This window comes from Primulina huaijiensis, chromosome 11 (genome assembly GCF_012295235.1).
Source record: "Primulina huaijiensis isolate GDHJ02 chromosome 11, ASM1229523v2, whole genome shotgun sequence".
Classification (NCBI taxonomy): domain Eukaryota; kingdom Viridiplantae; phylum Streptophyta; class Magnoliopsida; order Lamiales; family Gesneriaceae; genus Primulina; species Primulina huaijiensis.
This window is the reverse complement of record NC_133316.1, coordinates 23,674,769-23,687,784: the sequence shown is the minus strand read 5'-3', so window position 1 is coordinate 23,687,784 and position 13,016 is coordinate 23,674,769. Positions and strand designations below refer to the sequence as shown.

Genomic DNA, 13,016 nt, shown 5'->3' with positions numbered 1-13,016 from the left:
ATGCATGAAATTGCTACAGAAAATTTATGTTCAACGAGGTCCGATTATAAGTTGGGCTGATAGGATTGCGTGAATAAATGTTATTATGATTTATCACACTGCACAAATTATTTATATTTATCAACTTTTTTATTCTTCTATAAAAGTAAGCAGAGAACAGAAACATGTGAGAAGTTTACGAATGCAAAGATAATTATTCAAAGCGTTATGATATTTAATTCTCCAAGAATCCCAACTTTGGAAAATTAATAACAATAATAATAATAATAAATAAATTTAGACTTCATTTTGATCTTCTTCCTCCATTGTGTCGCACAATTTTTTGCCCCTAGTTTCAGGCAGGCACGAGACAAACAAAGAGCAAAAAGAAACTGTAACTCCAAACACGCCATAAGACATAAACCCCTTCTTTCTGCCAGCAGCCACAAGCACCGGGCTGATAACTCCGCCTACCACCAGCGCCTGCCGCACCATAGACACTGCCGAGTTCCTTACGCATGTCGGAAACAATTCCAGCGTGTAAATCAAGACAACGTTGAAAGCCGCACACGCACTGAAAAAAGAAACCAGTTCGAGCCCGATTTGAAGCCCTTTCCTGCTCACCAAAACACATGTAACGCTGCAAATTCCACTCAACATTGACAGTCCCAGCACCGAAACTTTTCTATTCAGCTTCCCTATAAGGACAAAGGTGATCAGTGACGCTGGGAATTCAGACACTGCATTTAAAGTGACGCTCAAGTATAAATCAATAGACAAATTGCCCAGTCCCAAAGGCATGCCGTAATAAATCATGCCAATGCCGAATCCCACCACCATGATGGCCAAGAGTTGCCGCAAGGCCCAGCGTTTCTTCAACAAGATCTTCATGGCAGCGTAAATGTCTGTCTCTTGAGTTTTAATCTCTTCCGGCCATTGAATGCACCTGCCAATGAAGCTTTGTGTTAGGTTGCTTTCATGCACCGATGAGGCGATACTTCTAACTGTTGCAGCAAATTCATCTTTTTTCCCCTTGATGAATAGCCATCTAGGAGATTCTCTGACCAAGAAATACGCAAAAACTGAATAAATGATTGCTGGAGAACAAGTCCAAATGTACATCAATCTCCACGAAGAACCTTTAAGCATGAATGCCATTGCCGGTAGAGAAAGAAATCCAAGAGTAAAGTAGATGAATCCTATAATCCCAACTTTTTCTCTCCATCTTTTCCCCACCCGCTCAGCTGACAAAACGAGGGCACATGTCCCGATGGTGGATCGGCCTAAACCACTGAGAAACCGTAAACCAGAATACATCCACAGATTAGTCGAAAACGAGGTTAACATCCCAGATACAGACATAACCAAACAAGACAAAACAAGCATGTTCTTCCTGCCCAAATTTGCATCTGCTAGCGTAGCCAGTGCGAACCCACCTGCCAAACAACCCAAGAAGAAAGAAGAAGCCGGCAGGCCCATTACAATAGATCCTGCACACTCGAGAGACCATTCAGAAATAATGGATGTGTGAGCAGGAAAGTCCCAAGACCAGGAATCCTTGGGAAGCTGACATACGTTACTTTTGTTGCCGCAAAATGTCATATCCAGAGAACTCGTTGAACTATTGCAACTCCATTTTGGTTCTGCATCAGTAAAGACGCTGATGAAGACCTGTTGAGCGTCAAAGAACCATGCAATAGACACAAGAGTGGTTTGAAGAAACTGCATCCACCCAAAGTCTCCTATGCAATATTCGATAGTGTCGTCAAGGGAGTCGTGCCGGTGATGCTCGGACGGATCATTATGGGAAAGTAGAGGATCCGTCATTTTCTTTTAAATGTTTGTCAGTTTCCAACAGTTGCATATAGAGTGGAGTGAACTTAATGTTCATTATTTATATATATAGCATGTGACGTTTGGAACGGTATTAATTTCCCCGAAGAAAACTATCTGCCACGGTATGAAAAAATTGGATAGATTACCAAGATCATGGTCCTTGCTCAATCCTAGCCAGAGGGATAACATAAAAAAGGATATCAATCAAAAAAACAAAGGGGGGAATCTTGAGAAACCACGAAAAGATCATAAAATAGTAATGTACAACTACAAGTTGATTTAAAATTTTCCAAAAGGATGGCGGACTTACAAATTTGGAAAATATCATATTTTTGGAGAATGTAGAATGTAAAATATTATTAAATATGATAAATGTTTTAATTCGCTCTCAAATATATCGCGATTGAACAAAGCATATACATTATTATGTAGAAAGCCTTGATAAAGGTTTTAAAAAACATTACGGAATATTGTATCAAGTAATATGAGCTTAAGTGTGATTGGTAAGTATAAAATAAATATGTTTAGTGTTCAATATAATTTAGTTATATTAAATAAAACAACAAAGAAACCCAGAGATATTTCGGGAAAAATTATTTAAGGGTTCTTCTTGAGGGCTAGAATTTCATATTATTTATCTAAAAGTAACTGTGAATATTATAAAATTTTATTTTATCAAAGTTTCATCTTATTAAATATGAATTTTTTTTTTAAACACAAAAACGAACGTGTGGGATCATGCTTAAAATGATCAACGAAGGGTAGATATGGGTGCAAGACATGATGATAAAGCCTTTTTAAGTAAACTATAGATTTTACATTTTGGGCAACAAATTTGTGGCATGGGACGAATTAAGACAGACATAGGTGAATTTGGATCGATGTATTTTAAGTTAAAGATTTAGTTGTCAAAAAATCTCAAATCTCAAAAAAAAAAAAAAATTAATCATTTTGATTGATTTTAAATTTATCTCAAAATGAAGTCATTCCAAATCATCACTCAGAACATTTTTTTCATATCCAAATCATTCAATTCATATGCAACCATCGTTTTGGACAACTAAAGCTTGTGGAACAGACATGAATGGAAAAGGGCCAAATTAAAGTAGTTGGGTAGCTCGCGATCGCAATCAATTTCCACGTTATATTATATATGTATAATTTATAAAGTGGTTCCTTTTATGCACTTATCCTGATGTTCCAACTCCTTAGGGAAATTTACATTTGACAATTCAACTATATATGTATAGCTATTGATCATCAAATATTTACTTTGTCGTTCGCTCATATGTTATTATTTCCGAAACGATAAATTGTATTTTTATTATTAAAATTTGTATACTAAAAAAAATTGATTTAATTATAAGTCTTGTACAGTTGATTTGTATTAAAATTTGAATATATATATATATATATATATATATAGACTCTAATCAGTCTTTATTATGAAATGGAGATCGATTATCGACCGATATTGTCGGTATACAAAATCTAAAAGAAAATTTGAAATATATATAATCACTCACTAATTTGATCAAATTTCTTAACCATATATAATCTAAAAGAAAATTGCAGGAGTGAAGCGAGCATTTGCAAGATTTAATGATCTAATTATTTACAGCCATAAAAAATAATTGGTTATTGTGTAATAATAATAATAAATAACTATATATATAATATAAATAATAATAATAATTGGTGAAATAAATGAGTCGTGTTTTTTTATTAAACCAAATAAATGAGTGTTATTACGAGAAGGAATGGTCCATTTCTGCGTTGTCATAAGAATATTAGATTATTAGTCCTCAATGTTGTGTTTAATGGGCAATCTCATGACTATAGATATAGATATAAATATAGATATAGATATTTTGGATGGTGCTTTTAATGGGTCCAAAGCCATAACGTATGGCAAAGTAATGATAAATTGAAAAGGTACCATGGAACGTTACATCGGTTGATTCGATTGACAAGTTGAGTAATTTTCTTTAATTTATATATATAATTGATAAAGTAATTTAATTTCTTTATAAATAAAACATAATAATAAGAAGACCAATTATATATAATTTTAAAATTTTAATCTTGTCTTAGAAGTTGAGCTACCAGCCTACAAATTGGCGTCGATAATTATGTCGACCCACTTGGAACCAAGTGATGCCGACTCTTCGTACCCACAAAGTTTGATTTCCCTATACTATACTATGCCTCGTTTTATTTTTTATTTTTAATTAAAAATAAAAATAACGAATCTTATAGACATCATTTGACAAACTATGGTGATAATATGATTGATATATAATATACAGATAATAACTTAATATATATAAATAATATAATAATTTATAACTTTTATCTAATTTGAGTTTGGACAACAAATATAAATGTAACTCTTGTGCTTTCCTTAAAATCCATTATAACATCACGCATTTAAAAGCATTTACTGTCATGTTGAATTTATATTAGGATTCCAATTTTAACAGCCCATTTTATTAAATAAAAAAAATCTGAGATTTGAAATCTATATAAATTTAATAAGAAAGAGATAATTTATCTAATTTCTTTAAGGTCCTAAAGTATATAGATATGTTGCTACGTGGTAAAAATCAATAGGTTGGTGACAGACATATCCTACTTTGTACGAGATTTGATATTTTATCTTACATTTGTTTGGTTTGCCCAAAAGATGCCAATTGCCCAACCACTTTGCCAAACGGCTATACATTTCCATGGGGAAAAAGGTGAAGAATCGAGTGGAATGTCATGTTATGAGTTCGAAGTTAGTCGATATCGATGTTGTTTACCATCACACAACAAAAAATAATAAGTCTCGTTGTACATTATAAATCAAAACAAATTTATTAATCATAATCAATCATAAAATTATATTTACAGCGTAAATTCTGAAAACGATTAAAATATGCTTAAGTGTTTACAATAAAATCTCGAACAAACTAAAAACGAACATAAACTCAATTAACTATTATTTTTGTTTATCATCAGCTCCAACACTCGTCATGTTACAATTTCTCTATATGTTCTTTGGACTTATATGGGGATGGAGAGTAAAAGGTGGATGATATGGTCCTCATTTAGCAAGTGGCCGGGGTTGTTCGAGCACATATACAATAAATACATGATTTTCGAAAATACAACATATCATGCATAACATAATTCATATGGCATATCATCAGCATAAACATAAGTATAACTTGGCATAAGCACTGAAATTTTTCTATTTTTCATGGTTTATTGATATCAGTCCATAATTTTTACATTTCTAAGTGGTCGAGGCCATATAAAGGTTACAATACCATCGTGTAAGGGCCATAAACTTATTGTATGTTGTGATTATCACCCATATCTAGTTAAATCATACGATAATTGTATCAAAAATGGGTAGAGGAAGAATTGTGTTCGGTCGTAACTTTAAAAAAAATGAATCATGGCATAACCGAAATTATACTTTCAAACAACCCTATTTACCATAGATTTGGATGAGAACATGAAAAATGATTTTCCAGTGCTATGATTTTCGAATCATTCTTAGATCTGGACTACAGTAGAGCGTCGAAACTCGACAGAACTAGGAAAGCAAATCTAGAAATTCTTGATAGCACTAGGGATCAATTTTCGAAAATTTGGAGTAATTTTCAAGTGCGATTTTCGAATGGGATGCTCCTCCTATTTATAAAAGCTGACTGCTATTTTGATCGTGTATTATTTTTGCATTTAAACTTCTGAATTAAATCTTGTATATACGATAATTTATCTTCCCTCATATATCTCATTGGATATATTTTCGTAAGTATCCCATTTCTAGGCCTGGAAATTCGAATTCCAGGTCTAATTTTCCACAATTTGGCAGATCTTTTATTCCAGGGTACAACTTAATATTTGCCCTTAAATTTCGAAATTTTTCTCCTATGCATTTTTTTATCTGTTGATCATTTATTCTTAAAATAGGATTCTTGATTTTTTTTGAAATCTTGATAGACAACTTTTTAATTTCTCATGCATGCATTTTTTTATCGTGTACATTTTTATCTATCTTCTTGACATACCTCTAATTNTTATCTTGATCCACATGTGTATCAACATTATCTCAAATCTTATATATTTATCTTGTATTTTATTCACAAATTTAGAAATTATGTCCCACCATTTTCTAAATACACTTGTTTATATTCAATATCTTCTTATTTAAATTCTTGGATCTTACTTTCGAAAACTCGCAAATTAAAACGAGTTAACTCGATTTATCAAAGTCCTATTTAATTTCTGACCATACGAAAAATTTATATCATATTAAAACTCAGCCTTTGGAACCAAATCATGAATGCATGAAAATATCAGATGGGGTTGGCATTTTATAAATGCACCATATCCTATAGAGCTTGCTAGATTAGGGATTGTTTACAAAAAGAAATTATTAAATTTATAAATTATAAAGAAGTAGAGAAAAATTAAATATGGGTAGTGTTTAAAAAATGAGATAGTAGGTTTCTTGCGAGACGTGTTGATGTGATTCATAACTGTTACGAAAATTAATTTTTTGACATAAAAAATAATATTTTTCATGAGTTGGGTTGGTGTCGGAGATCCGTCTCACAAAATTAATTCGTGAGAAAATTTTACAATAATTTTTGTGAAAGTGAAAAACTCAAAATCAGAAGTCGACAATATTTGATAAATAATTGTTTCTAATACTAATTTGTTGCTAGAATAATTTTTGAGAATCAATTTTCTATCAGTTTCTGGATTGAGTGGGTCTCATGTGAGACCGTCTCACGGATATTAATCTGTGAGACGAGTCAATCCTATCGATATTCACAATAAAAATTAATACTCGTAGCATAAAAAATAATATTTTTTCATAGAAGACCCAAATAAGAGATTCGTCTCACAAAATACGACCCGTGAGACCGTCTCAAACAAATTTTTGTCTTCTGGGATTTCAATTAAACCTTCAGCTTCTGGATTTAAATGAAATTAAGTAGAATCTAACTCATAATTTAGATTTAAGAACAAACAAAATTGATTTTTTAATCCAAAAGTCAATGATTGCAAACAAATTTTCTTTATAAAGTTATTTTTTAAGGCACTGACTTTATCGTAATATTGGTAGTTTATTTAGGAATTGACTACAAAACACGACTCATGTTGGCTTTATAGAGTTGGTATACAGACCTAGTAATAATGGAATAATCCATACCAGTAGGGAAAAAAATAGTAATCCAAAATAGTTGGTAATGAGAACTGAGTTATCAAAGGGTTACATTACAGTCTTGCGTTAGTTATACAAACAAACGTGCAATTGAATGTAAGTTGGAAACACTTCCCAACTTAAAGTGATTCATCGGACTCCCGTACTAAGTTATATGCTAATAAAATATGTCTTAAAACGGTAGATGCATACACAACAAGTCCATAACAAAGTGCAGCAGCAATATTATGATGGGCAAAAACTTGAAAAAAAAAGGACATTTTTTTCGAGGGACAAAGTCAGATGTGGAAAGCGGGAATGGTAATTCATCAAAGCCCGTCTCATTTGGAGTGGCTCAAGATAATAAAAGAAGCAATGAGACGACAATTGCAGTCCAAAAGCAAGAAATAAGAGAATAAAGCGACAGCTCCCCTCTCCGATCCCCAAAAAAACACCTCTATTTCACTATAATATCACTCTTAATTTGTCATCTTCTGATCACTCTCTGCCGTTGGGTAGATGTACTGTCCCTTTTGTCCCTTCTTGCGCCTAAAGATACCATTTTTTTCACTCTAAAACTCACAATATATCTTCTCTGTGCCGGAATCTTGATATCTTGTTCTTGGTTCCTTTTCTTTTCTTTTTCTTATCAAGACTTGGGATTGCCGAAAGTGCGTATTTGGGTAGAAACGATGGCTTCGAGGGGTCATAGGAAACAGAGGTGGTGTGTGCAACAACTGACTCCTCTGATGGAAGGCCCGGATTTCGGAACGGAAAATCAAGAAGGGAATAAAAAGGAGAGTTCTTGGGAAGTTATCAGGGAATGGTTCAGAATGGAGAGAAGTGTGCCGCCCGGAGGTAGCAGCTTTTCATCGTCGCCGCCTTTGTACGGATCCAGCAACGTTAGTCCTGCAAAGATGCAAGATTTAAGACTTTTACTCGGCGTTTTGGGATGCCCACTCGCTCCGATTCCCATTTCAAACAAACCCATCTCGCACCTTCACATTAAAGACATCCCCATCGTGAGTTATAAATTAAGCAACTGCAAATTTTTCTTTTTCCTTTTTTGTTATCCAGCTATATCGGTCAACCCAATTTCAATTTGATATTGAACATTGATTTATACAGGAGACATCTGCTGCGTATTACATAATTCATCAATACTTGGCGGCAACAGGGTGCTCAAAGCAGCAAACATGTGCGAAAAACATGTACACATCCGGGGTTGTAAAACTGATACGATGCGAAACGGAGATCTCATCGGGTAAAAGCGTGAGAACAATGGGTTCAAGAAGTGGCGAAAATGGGTGCTTTGTAATGTGGCAAATGTCGCCGGGTATGTGGTCACTTGAACTGGCGGTGGCCGGAAACAAAGTGGTCGCCGGCAGCGACGGGAACATTGCGTGGAGGCATACGCCATGGCTCGGTACTCATGCAGCTAAAGGTCCACAACGTCCCCTACGTCGCATCATTCAGGTAATTTTAATAATAAATTATGAACAATAACCAATTGCATTCATGAATATGTATTAAATTCTGGGGTTTTGGCGTCATTAAGTAAAATTAATTGCAAAAGCGTAAGGATAACAGGTTCCGAGAAATGTTTTTAATCGTTTGCAAACAATCATAAATAGTAGGGAATTACGTAATTTAATTTAGTGATGGATATGGGAAATGACAGTGTCCCCTGCTTGACCCAACACTTTTCTTTGGACACGCACAGAATTTGTGAAGACATGGCATGTGAATACGGATACAATCTGACATCGTCACTTAATTATTTTGTACCTCAATTATTTCGCATGTTAATTTTTTCGTTAACGTTGTACGACATTTTATCTATATCTCGTTGATCATTACACATTTTATATAAAACAATTTAAAATACTCGTGGAGTTATAAATATATTTCATGATACCTAATATATATTTTGTAATTGAGCATCAACAATTTTTTTGTGCTTTTGGGCTTTTACTTTGTTGAAACCCCATACTTTTATTTCTTTAATTTTGGCATTATTTTATCCATTACAAAGATATATATTCTTCTGTGGCACCAAGAAAAGCTGTGCCAAGGTGATGCAGCTACCAATCTTGGATCCCTACCAAATTTCAAATATGCTAAAGAGATCACATGCTGCCACAGTCTTGGATCCGTAAAACACATTCAAATTTGAAGCTTTGCTATGTCTTTAATTTGCACCGATCGGGTTCGGGACCACATATATCACATGGCTAACATTACCATTTTATATTACATCAGAAAATTTTAAATTAAAAAATAATAGGAATGAATTTGAAAATTATGCGCAAATTAAGGTTATCGTATGTTTTGAAGAAATTGAATTAGTACTGTTTGTTAAAAAAAATAATAATAAAATGCGCATAATAATTTTATGTCGTATATTTTCACATAATAAGCATTGCGCAGGGCCTGGATCCCAAGAGCACCGCAAGCCTCTTCGCAAAAGCGCAGTGTCTAGGCGAGAAACGCATTGGAGACGACGATTGCTTCGTCCTGAAAGTAGCAGCGGATCGAGCAGCGGTCATGGAGAGAAACGAAGGCCCGGCGGAGGTGATCCGCCATGTTCTATACGGATACTTCAGCCAGAAGAGTGGCCTCTTAATCTACATGGAAGACTCTCACCTCACCAGAGTACATTCCACGGAGAACGTCACGGTATACTGGGAAACCACCATCGGCAGCAGCATCGGGGATTACAGAGACGTTGACGGAGTATTGATCGCACATCAAGGAAGGACCGTCGCCACAGTGTTCCAGTTCGGGGAGACGTCGATGCATCACAGCAGGACAAGGATGGAAGAGATATGGAGGATACACGATGTTGTTTTCAATGTGCCAGGACTTTCATATGACTCCTTCATTCCTCCGGCGGATATTTTTGATACAGAACAGAAACTAGTTTCCCCGTAATCATTGATTTCAGGCTAAATATGATTGGCCAATAATATGTTCCGATGGGGAACAAGTAACTATGTTTAATCATTGTATATCTTTTGTACCTCTGAATATTTTCGATCTTCCTTAATGATGAAACTAAAGAAGAACGACATCATGTTCTTGCGAAGCAGCACTGACAATTATTTTGCTAAATTTAACAAGTTTAAATAAAATTTATTTAATTTTTTAGTTTTTTTTTTAAAATTATACACTATTACTCTTTTTAACACAATATTTAAAGTTTTTGAAACTCTCCCACAAAGACTAGTGGCTTGTTTGATTTTATATTTTATATTTTTGTGAGTATTTTAAGGAAATGCATTTTTTGTAAATTGAATAAAAAATATTGATGTATTTTTGTCCTTAAATTTTAAATGTGATATTTTGTATTACAGAGTCCAGGGGTTTTTCGCAAACTCCTCCAACTCTCAATTAGTCAATGATTGAGAAAAATTATTTGGGAAAAACCTAAGGAACCATATATATATAAGATTTACTTATATCATTCCTATTATCTTTAAAATCGTAAAAATATTAGTAATGATATGAATATGATACGTAACGTCGTGATTTTTGTGAGTATTACTTTCTTTTACTTGATATATGTGCCGTTAAGATCTTCGAGACACCAACCTCACTTATTCGGGCTTGGGAATACATAAACTATAGGAAGGTGGGTCGAGTTGGGGTTTTTTTTTTAAAATATTATAAATTAATAAAATCATTATAAATATATTGCAAAGTTAAAAATGTTTACAAAAGTATTACAATCCGGGGTTCACTGCCCCGGATTCAGACTTTTTAAAAAAAATAAAAAATAAAGAAGAAGGAGGGCACAGATTCTTTAATCCGTTATTTATTGCACCCTCTCCCCTTCTTGCCGATCATTCCTCCCTTCTCCTTTTTTCAATTTCATTTCAATTCGTTGGCTTCGATATTTTAATTGGTGTTTTGCAATTTCATTTCAATTAATGTAGTAATAATTACAAAATTAAAATTGTTTTATTAAATCAAGCCTATAATGAAGCTTGACGTGCAAATGCGATATCATGAGGAAAAAAAAAATCAACAAATTGTGTAATTTTGTTTTTGTTTTTCCTTTTAATTTTAAATAGATGCTCCTTAATGTATATGGATTTATAAGGCTTAAGAATCATATATAAAAGTTTTCATTTAACGTAGTGTGATTTCATTTTAAATTTCTTATCAGACTCCGATCAAGTCCGAATATATATTTCTGAAGTTGGCAAAGTTTATTCTAATGGGAAAATCTGGAGAAGTGCTGCAAATTCGAACCTATAATTGACCCGATTAAATCAATTCAACTCAGTTAAGAAACTTCAGATAAGGAATAATTTTGTTTTATATAAATTTCGCGATTAATATTAAAAATATACTATTTAACAAAATTATACTTAATCATATAATGTTAGTGAACAAAATTACCATTACATTAATATAATTTAAATAATACAAATAAAATATTAAAAAAATTAGTTAAATTACCTTCTCAGATGTAATTATACGGAACTTGTAATAATATCAACGGACGATACTAATATCTGAAATAAATGACAAGCATTATAAAAAATATATATAAAAAAATTATTACTTCTTAATAAATAATTAAAATATTATCAACGAAATTAAACATTACCTCTTGATATCTCTTCGAATGAAATTGATGATAAAATCAACAAATAATATTAATACAAGGTCGAAGGAAAGAAAATGGATTTTACGTAAATGAATTGGAGGAAATAAATAACGTGTACGAAAATGAATAAGAAGAAGGTATTTCTATTTAAAAGGGGAAGAAGTGTCACTGTCCCGGATTCTTCTTTTTAAAATTTTTTTTTTAAAAAAAGAAAAGAAATGTAAAATGTGTCATTGATTCCTAGAATCCGTGACAGTCTATCACGGATTCTCTCCTTACTTTTCTTTTATTTTTTAATTTTTTTTTAAAAAAAGAAGAATCCCGGACAGAATTATACGGATTGCAATATTTACATAAACTCCTATATTTTGTAATATTTTAATGATTTACTTTTAAAATAATAATATTTTTAAAAAAAGCCCCGTCGAGTTGCCCCTCGGCATAGCCGCATGGTTGGTCAACAGCTCGGCTAGCTAGTCGAGGTGATTGATATAGGTGGATTTTACGTGTTTTTTCGTATCATGTTATGTCGCAGTGTGTTGCATTTATCATTTAGATTGCATGCATTTTGTGTTGTGTTAGCATAATTTATGTTTTCTTGTTGCTCATGTGTTTAGTTGGTGAAAATGCAGGAGATTTGTGAAGAAACTTAAAATAAAAAGGAAAAATTCGAAAGTCATCCGCCCGGGCGCATCCAAGGCATGAGAAAAGAAGTCTGTGCGAAAGTCATCCGCCCGGGTTGAAACGTATGTCCGCCCGGACGCGTCAAAGGAAAATTGAAATACAGAATCTGCGAAGACCATCCGCCCCGGCGGAAACTTATGTCCGCCCGGGCGCGCCTGTATTTTTGGAAAATATTTTGGACGATTTCTTCCCTTAATTCTGGACGGGGAGAATATGGTAGGGAGGGGAGGCACGAAATCTGGTATTCTTCATCATTATTTAGAGCCAAGGAGCCAAGGAGGAGAGAAAAGGTTTGGAGAGAGTGCTTGGATTGAAAATTCAAGGATTTCCGGGCGTCGTTCCTCGCATTTTTTGTCACAAATAGTATTTCTAATCTAGTTTTTATCATTCAAACATTGTTGTGTTTATTTTTACTATGAATTCAATTAGCTAATTTTAATTATTTGTTGGGAGTTAAGGGGATCCTACCCCAAACTTTGATCTAATTAATATATATTTCGATTGTTGCGTTATTCTTGATTATACTACTGTTTTATCGTGTTCTTAGAGCGTAGCTAACTTTGATAACGTCTTTATTTTGCGAGTGAGTTCGAGAGAATAACTTGTGATAGGAACGAGTAGTATACTCCGTGGATCTACAATTTACATAGATATATGAAATTGAATACACGCCGATAGTCATAGTCCTAAGGG

At 33.4% G+C, this 13,016-nt stretch overlaps 2 protein-coding genes across 2 annotated transcripts; one reads left to right on the top strand and one right to left on the bottom strand.

The window, feature by feature from the left end:
- Nucleotides 1-174: 174 nt before the first annotated feature.
- LOC140988600 (organic cation/carnitine transporter 3-like) lies at nt 175-2,034 on the bottom strand. Its single transcript, XM_073457620.1, has one exon. It carries the CDS (start codon nt 1,804-1,806, stop codon nt 277-279), a length of 1,530 nt encoding a protein of 509 aa, XP_073313721.1. The 5' UTR covers nt 1,807-2,034; the 3' UTR covers nt 175-276.
- Nucleotides 2,035-7,337: 5,303 nt separating this feature from the next.
- Nucleotides 7,338-10,112, top strand: LOC140988601 (uncharacterized). The gene is made up of 3 exons (XM_073457621.1): nt 7,338-8,043; nt 8,150-8,497; nt 9,452-10,112. The coding sequence occupies exons 1-3, from the start codon at nt 7,714-7,716 to the stop codon at nt 9,953-9,955; spliced, it is 1,182 nt and encodes a 393-aa protein (XP_073313722.1). The 5' UTR covers nt 7,338-7,713; the 3' UTR covers nt 9,956-10,112.
- Nucleotides 10,113-13,016: the final 2,904 nt, after the last annotated feature.

Coding starts and splice junctions, on each gene's coding strand:
- LOC140988600 (XM_073457620.1), bottom strand. CDS start 1,806: ATGACGGATCCTCTACTTTCCCATAATGATCCGTCCGAGCATCACCGG.
- LOC140988601 (XM_073457621.1), top strand. CDS start 7,714: ATGGCTTCGAGGGGTCATAGGAAACAGAGGTGGTGTGTGCAACAACTG. Junction 8,044..8,149: donor ACATTAAAGACATCCCCATC/GTGAGTTATAAA, acceptor TGATTTATACAG/GAGACATCTGCTGCGTATTA. Junction 8,498..9,451: donor CCCTACGTCGCATCATTCAG/GTAATTTTAATA, acceptor AGCATTGCGCAG/GGCCTGGATCCCAAGAGCAC.